Source organism: Esox lucius, chromosome 19 (genome assembly GCF_011004845.1).
Source record: "Esox lucius isolate fEsoLuc1 chromosome 19, fEsoLuc1.pri, whole genome shotgun sequence".
In the NCBI taxonomy this organism is placed as follows: Eukaryota; Metazoa; Chordata; class Actinopteri; order Esociformes; family Esocidae; genus Esox; species Esox lucius.
This window is the reverse complement of record NC_047587.1, coordinates 20,349,355-20,357,655: the sequence shown is the minus strand read 5'-3', so window position 1 is coordinate 20,357,655 and position 8,301 is coordinate 20,349,355. Positions and strand designations below refer to the sequence as shown.

General features: G+C 40.9%; 1 protein-coding gene across 1 annotated transcript; it reads right to left on the bottom strand.

Moving 5' to 3' along the window:
- Nucleotides 1–504: 504 nt before the first annotated feature.
- On the bottom strand, nt 505–6,617 carry LOC105022204 (MOB kinase activator 2). The gene is made up of 6 exons (XM_020040609.3): nt 6,231–6,617; nt 3,349–3,494; nt 2,720–2,816; nt 2,515–2,639; nt 1,711–2,003; nt 505–1,628 (listed from the first exon to the last, which is right to left on the bottom strand). The coding sequence occupies exons 1-5, from the start codon at nt 6,302–6,304 to the stop codon at nt 1,759–1,761; spliced, it is 687 nt and encodes a 228-aa protein (XP_019896168.1). The 5' UTR covers nt 6,305–6,617; the 3' UTR covers nt 505–1,628; nt 1,711–1,758.
- Between the last annotated feature and the right edge of the window lie 1,684 nt (nt 6,618–8,301).

Here is an 8,301-nt window from a genome sequence, read left to right as displayed (position 1 = left end):
GATACATATAGCCCAATTGGCTATGTCTAGCTGTGTGAGGAGATACATATAGCCCAATAGGCTTTGTCTAGCTGTGAGGAGAGATACATATAGCCCAGTAGGTTATGTCTTGCTGTGAGGAGAGATACATATAGCCCACAATATGAGTAGGAATGCAGTATGATGCTTAAAAAGCTTTCCAGTTTCACTGACAAAAATGATAACGTGCAGTTCAGTCATCAGTGATCTTTCTAATAAGACAGCAGAAGGCCTAATTCCATAACTTTGGCAAATGTGTTTCAATTTATCAGTACAATCTCAAGCACACTTCATATCTTTTTAATTCTAGTCCTAAGGTCAAGTTACAGTGTATCATATTATTCATACTCCTGCCTATGAGTATGAATAATATGAGCTTGAGCTATTCAAAGTTGACCTTTAGAGAGTGATGGTATCATTCTATGGGAGAGACTATACTGACAGTTGTTGTTTTTTATAGCAAATCAAAATACAGTGAGGCATGGCTCCAAATGGAGTGGTATTTATTAAGTTATCATTAAAAAAAAAATGACATCCAATCTAGCCTCAGCTAATCACTTCATAACACAATAAATAAGCTAACCAGCTAATAGCCTACAACACCAAATGCAATGTTGCTTCAATTAGTTAGATTGCTTACTACTGCAATGACAAAAATATATCACTAAAAACACATTTTATTGAAGCAAACATTGATTTGTTCTATCCTGAGAGTAGTACCTATCGAGAGAGCTCAGCTGTCCCATTAAAGCATTACACCACTGGAATGAGTGCTTCGGTGCACAAGGCATAAGGGCAAGGTTTTGTGGGAGATGATTGATTGGTTGACTAAGCCAATACTCAATTTCGCATTGGGTAATGAATTTGGGTAGAATTTTCCACTAATAAATTATTTTAACAATAGTGTTTACCGTTGTGCAAACAAAGGAAACAAAGTCACAAACCCCTCATTTTGGCTCATTTACCCCATATATATCATGGCCAAAAAGATGATTTTTGTTTTATCTACTACACACATGCTTAAAATCCCCATCCCATTGCCCAATTCCGTATCATCCAAAACCATGAATCATACTTTTCATCTGTCAACAAGAGATACTATACATATGTTTAAAAATATTTGTTAGATGTCTACAAAAGGTTAGAGTTAACAAAAATGCATGTGAAACTTACAGTTGTTGCGGTAATACTAGTTAGCATTAGCTGCTGAGTCTACCTATAAATTAACATCTTCATACTGAAAACAGAGACATAAAAATTTCATCCACAAGTTAATCTAACTCTGGAGAAGTAGAATAAATGGCATAATTAGCAAATTCCAGACCAATTTTTTTGAATTTAAGTTGATAAAAAAAAAAAAATCTATGCAAAATGCCCTCTGCTTCCAAAAGTCTTGAAGAATAACATAATAGATAACATTGTATACAGGCCATTTGGGAATCCATTTTACCTTAGTTATTCAATAACATACCACAACAACATCCTCATTTTACTGTATATATTAAACAAATCACATTCAACAGCATAAATATTAATACACAACATGCTCTTCTAACTTATCTCACAGTTTATACAAAAGAGACTTCAATTAAGCTGTGTGTGTGTGTGTGTGTGTGTGTGTGTGGGTGTCTGTGTGTGTGTGTGTGTGTGTGTGTGTGTGGGTGTCTGTGTGTGTGTGTGTGTGTGTGTGTGCGCGCACGCGCAAATTACTTTTCGTGTACATCCATGAAGGTACAATCATCAAGTAAGTCTGTGTAGTCCCAGAGAGGTGATCAGGTCCTGTAGAGGTTGCATGTGTTCTGCCTCCAGTAGGTTGTGTTCCAGGCTGAAGTGTATGAGGTGTGTGAACAGCGTGTTGAGGTGAGGGTGTAGACCCAGAGCAAGGGTCTCCCTGTAATGACTCCAGTAGATATGAGCCAGAACGTGGAACAACAGGAGAAACACCTTCTGGACCAGGAACACAAAGCCTGCTGGGAACACTGACCCTAGAGAAAGGAGATGATTTATTAGGCGGTAGAGGGAAGGAATACAGAAGTTGTTTAATATGAATATGTATTCATGGAATATATGGAGCAGAAGGAGGAAGGAAAGCAGCGGGGGCAGAAATGCACAGGATCCTATGTGGGGGAGCATGGTCTTGAGGAATGTGTCAAGTGTCAACCACTGGACTGCTTCTTTGCTAGCTTCCACGACATTGCAGTCCATTCATGTCAATAATATGTCAATAATAACATGTAAAAGTAATAGAAGAGGTAGTAGACTTCGTAAAGGTTTGATAGAGGCAATAAAGAATAGGATAACCAGTACTGATAATTAATGTGCTGTGTCAAGTAGGACTATATTTAAACATTTGGTAAATAGTGAGTATTGTCTTGGTGTTAATGCATTAGTCAGTTTTATTGTAGATATTGGTGGATGATGAGTAGGGCAGTGTCACCAGCACTGGTCATCATTACAAACCATTGCTAGAGCGTGCGTGTGTGTGTATGTGTGTACCTGCTCTCGTAGGGAAGACATCTTCATCAGTCAGTAGGCCCTGGATGTAGGACATGGCATAGTCAAAGTAGAGAGGAGCAGAACACTTCAACTTTCTCCCCTGGTCATTTGTCCATGTATATACCCTTCACACACAAACACAAAATGAGAGACTGGAAGGGTTTGTCTGTATGAGCACAAGTGTTTCTGTGTGTGTGTGACTCACATGTTGTCTGGTCCACTGGCTGTAGGACAGGTGGTAGGAGTACAGTACTCAGACAGAGCACTGGACAGCAGGTTAATATGCTTAAAGAACACTACCGCTGGGGAGTCGTGAGAGACAGGGAGAGCATATCAGAAAGCTCAGATCCTTACAGTCGCTACGTCCATTTATGGACCTGCATATTGTCCGGGTCAATTTGCGTGGATGTTATAGTTTGTGCAGTTACATTTATGACCACTTGGGGCACACAGAGGTAGTAAGTACTTGTTTAATGTTAATGGGGTGTGGATGGTGGGAGAACTCACGTTTATTACGGCAATCATAAGTTCAAATGATTGCTAGGCCACATTAGATACACTGGAGAAGATACAATGTGGGGGCAACAGGCCACTCTACACATCAACATCAATACATTGTCATGTCCACTAGTCATACGTTTAAGGCATGCATTTGTCTGAAACCATACACTCACCCGGTTACTATCGGCTATGTAGAATATTTGGATTTCAGTAGTAAATTGTTACTAAATATATGAATTTTGCCTCATTGAGCCTCCTCTAAATTCCAAACGTAACTTGTGCCCTGGGTTTGGGTGAGCATGTGGGTGTGTGTATGGGTGTGGGTGCACTGACTGTTGCTGGCGAGCCACTCAGCCTCGTCCAGCCCAGGTGGCAGGGCAGTGAGGGCGGTCATATCAATGTGTGTGATCCTCTCAGAGACATACTGTTGCCGCAGGTAGGGACGCTGCTCCAACAGCAGCTCATTGTTATTGTCTCCCCTAAACAGAACAACAGACAGTCAGTTTGTATCTGTTATTATCTACCCTAAACAGAACAACAGACAGTCAGTTTGTTTCTGTTATTGTCTCCCCTAAACAGAAAAATAGACAGTCAGTTTGTGTCTGTTATTGTCTCCCCTAAACAGAACAACAGACAATCAGTTTGTTTCTGTTATTATCTACCCTAAACAGAGCAACAGACAGTCAGTTTGTGTTTGTTGTTATCTACCCTAAACAGAACAACAGACAGTCAGTTTGTTTCTGTTATTGTCTCCCCTAAACAGAAAAATAGACAGTCAGTTTGTGTCTGTTATTGTCTCCCCTAAACAGAACAACAGACAATCAGTTTGTTTCTGTTATTATCTACCCTAAACAGAGCAACAGACAGTCAGTTTGTGTTTGTTGTTATCTACCCTAAACAGAGCAACAGTCAATTTGTGTGTTATTGTCTCCCCTAAACAGAACAACAGACAGTCAGTTTGTATCTGTTATTATCTACCCTAAACAAAACAACAGACAGTCAGTTTGTTTATGTTATTATCTACCCTAAACAGAACAACAGACAGTCAGTTTGTATATGTTATTGTCTCCTCTAAACAGAACAACAGACAGTGTGTGTCTGTTGTTATCTACTCTAAACAGAGCAACAGTCAATTTGTGTGTTATTGTCTCCCCTAAACAGAACAAAAGACAGTCCGTTTGTGTCTGTTATTATCTAACCTAAACAGAGCAACTGTCAATTTGTGTGTTATTGTCTCCCCTAAACAGAACAACAGTCAGTTTTTGTTTGTTATTGTCTTCCCTAAACAGAACAGCAGTCAGTTTGTGTCAGTTGTTAGCTTCCCTAAACAGAACAACAGACAGCCAGTTTGTGTCTGTTTTAATCTCCCCTACACAACAAAGTCAGTATTTGACTGTTACACCAGTATTTGAGATTTCCCGGTTTTGTTTCTGCTGTCTGGGGACCAGCTAAAAGAGCCGAAATGAGTGTGTGGACCCTTCTAGTCCCTACATGTAGTAAAACAAGGATCTCTCTAACACAGACATATTTTTTTTTCCCTTGCCTTAAACCGAATCCTTTATCTAAGTCTAAATTTAACCTTAATAACCAAACCTATATGCTTAAACGTGACCTAGCACTAATGCCTAAACCTAACCCATAATGCCTAAATATTAAATATTTTTACTTGTGTGGACAAAAAACCTTGTTTGATCAATTTGTAAGGTCTTACTATATCTGTGGAGACATTTGTCATATAACCTATAGACAGATGTGAAACACATACATACAAACAAATGCATACACACACAGACACAGACTTTCAAAAGGGAGAACGGGAAAACCCAATTTTGTGACAGGTCCCTGTTTGCATAATAAAATATTTCATGTAAACACAGAGCTGTTACTGTGGTGACTTATCTCTGGTGCTCATGGGGGTAATGAAGCTAATGATGTGTCTGTGTAATTACATTAATGAACTATGTCCAGTACAAAACCTCCATTCAGCCAAACAAATGACTGTTAAGGAATAGGCTGAAAAGCTTGTACAGTGAGAGGGATTATCCATTATAATAATGAATTTATTAGATCCACACCAATAATTATTGTGATATGGGTCAGTATGTTAATGTCTGTCCTAGAGAGTGTAAAGAAGGAACATGCCAGCTAGAAATTTGAGTTCATGCAAAGCAGGTCCACGCTTGAACTTTTTCCACTGTTCTATAAGAACAAATTGTGCGACCCCAGATAACAGAAATATTGACTTCTTCCTAGAAAGCTTAAGTCCTTTCTGAGGTTGCCTTGAAGCAGAACTGTGTGTCCTACTGGAAAAACAATGTGAACTTCTGTCCGCAGGTGAAAAAAAGAGTTCGGAACAAAGCAAGAACATGAGTGACATAGGCTCATTAACTTGCAGAGGCTCATTGACAGAGTTAAAGCTCAGAGGTTCTATGTCAGAGGGATAGATAGCTTGAACGAATCTTAACAGTTGCCTTTTAAGACCACCAATAAAAGTTAGAGACAGGGAAAGTCACAGACTGAATGATCTAAAAAAAAATCACCAGGAAGCAATATACAAGGACTGAGCAAGCTAAAAGGAACTGCTCTGTCAGCCAAACCTCCTCTGTTGTCTCATTTTGACTACCCACATGCAAATAAACCCAAAGCAGGTGGGGTATTTACAGGTAAACAGGCACTGTGAGCCTGCTCTGTGTGTGTTAACGTTTCACTGAGCTCTGTAGACGAAGCAAACATTGAGCCCAGCAAAACCGGCTATCTGTTCAAACAAACAGACACGTCATATATTTCACCATATCTTCTTGAACACGTTAAAAAAATTAAATCCCATAGTCCCTGCACCCAGTCTCTGTATAAGAAACCATTTACGTTGATGTTATCAGACAAATATGTGCACTGAGCCCCCCCCCCCCCCCACACACGTCCTTATCTACAGAGAACATTCCACAGTTCACCATGTGCTGCTGCCCTCTCTCTCTTTCCCCCATTTTTTCTCTATAATTTTTTTTTCTCGTACTTTATCACTTCTTATCATTTTTCCACTCTTCCCTTTCTCATTCCGCCTCAATTCAGATGTCAGAGTTCGGAGAGTTTAACAAACTCCTTCTATCCTCGACTAGAACAATAACACGGAGGGGAGGAGAGCAGAGAAAAGACTGATAAATCTACAATCATACTGTATATCCTTTGTGTGTGTGTGTGTATAGGCGGGGACTTACAGTTTGTTGGTATCGAAGGTATGTTGTCCTTTGTCTGTCTCCGCAGCAGATGGGTAACTCTGGCAGCCCCCCATCGCTGGGAGCTGAGACGTCTGGGGGGCCAGCGACACCCTTTTCCATCAGGGGCCAGGCTGTTAAACCCACATGCTTCTACGCACTCAATACGACACACTTGCACAGGCTCTTACGGAGACGCTCAGACACACAAAACACACAATAATGTAGGAACAACACATTGACCGCACAACTCTTGACATGCGAGCATGCAGGCCTCCTCTGGCAGAGTTCAGAGTGAGAAAGAGATCCACGGTGTGTACAGAAAAGTCCCCTGCTCTCTCTTCTAAGTAAGTCTGTGTGTATCTGTCAGTGTGTCCAACTCCCCTAGGCTCCTCCTCTCTGTGATGTGGACAGGCAGGTTTCTCCACAAACATATTTACAGAGCCAAGATCTCTCTACTCCTCCTCTTCCCGTACCCCCGTCTCTCCCTTCTTTTCTGCCCACCCCTTCCCTCTCACTCTTCCTACATACTCAGGGCTACCCATTTTTTACATTTTTGTTTTAGCAGACCGACTAGTCCGAGTACGCTACATGCATGCTCTTTGAGACCATACACACAAGTGTGTGAGAGGCAGAGAGACTGGTACACAAACAGTGGTATCTGCTCTGCATCACAATTTTGGGTTGTAAGAGACTTAGTTCCCCAAAGCCTGTGGCTAAAAGGACATATTATTTCCTAATATTTCCTAATTGCCTATGCCTCAAAAGTGTAGAAAATGGCTGTTAAGCCCCACAAATCTTGCTTTTGTGACCAGTACAGTGATATTTTGAAATGTACCTATTTTCCAGAACATTCCAGATAGATTCAGTGCTGAGTAAACTTTGAGTAACATCTAGAACCTTCTAGAACTTTCCAGAAATATAAACAGTAGTATAAATACAGGGGCCCACCAATTCAATTTAGTTCCAGCTGCCTAATTGGACACATATGATGAGTATGGCTGAGAAAATGGTGGCATTCCTGATGGTTCTCCAAGGCGGTTTTACCAAGTTTCCCTTCTATCTTTGCCTTTGGGACAGCAGGGACGCCAAGGCGCACTACCACAGGTGGGACTGGCCACAGCGGACTGAGTTCCCTGTTGGGAGGAACAACGTCAGGTGGGAGCCACAGATGGACCCACGGAAGGTGCTAATGCCACCACTGCACATCAGATTGGGCCGTATGAAACAATGTCAGAACTCTAGATAAGGAGTTGGCAGCCTTCAAGTACCTTTAAGACTTTTTCTCTAAGCTTTCTGAGGCAAAGGTCAAAGCCGGTGTCTTCGTCGGACAACAGATAAAGAACCTGGAGTGCAATGAATTCCTGAAATGAATTCCCCAAGAAGCTCATTAGTAAGGTGAAAGCGGCTTGGAACAGCTTTGTCGCAGGGCTGAAAACTATGTGGAGCTGGTTGAGACTCTGGTGAAGAACTATGGCACAATGGGCTGTAGGATGTCCCTCAAAGTCCATATATTTGATGCTCATCTTGATGAATTCAAGAACAACATGGGAGCGTACTCGAAGGAGCAAGGTGAGTGCTTTCACCAGGATATACTGGACATTGAACGCCGCTACCAAGGACAGTATAATGAGAGCATGATGGGAGACTACATTTGAGGGCTGATTTGTGAAAATGATTTACAATATAATCGTAAGTCTGTTAATTTGGCTTCATATGTTGTTTTTGCTGACTTTATGTGAAGGAAAAGACACCAATTCCCCCGTTTTCTCATTGGACATAGCTACATATCAAAATATCACTGTCCTGGTCACAAAAGCAAAGTTTGTCAGGAATAATAGCCATTCACTATACGTTTTAGGCATAGGTAATTACTAAATAAAACCCACTACCAGGAACGAAAATTGTGTTGCACAGCGTTATCACAGCTGGCAATCCATTTGTGGACATTTTTTATTTATTCTGGAAAAGGCCAGAGCCTTTTAGTATCAATGGGAATCATTCCAATGTCAATGAAGCCAGGCGGCTTTCATCAAATATTGACTCAAATTTGTGATCTCTGTGTTGAGATGAT

What these genes read in the sequence shown, in the direction of transcription:
- LOC105022204 (XM_020040609.3), bottom strand. Translation starts at nt 6,304, where the DNA reads ATGGGGGGCTGCCAGAGTTACCCATCTGCTGCGGAGACAGACAAAGGA. An exon ending in GCCAGTGGACCAGACAACAT is followed by an intron (nt 2,640 to 2,719) that starts GTGAGTCACACA and finishes TTGTGTGTGAAG; the next exon opens with GGTATATACATGGACAAATG. An exon ending in TGTCTTCCCTACGAGAGCAG is followed by an intron (nt 2,004 to 2,514) that starts GTACACACATAC and finishes TCCTTTCTCTAG; the next exon opens with GGTCAGTGTTCCCAGCAGGC.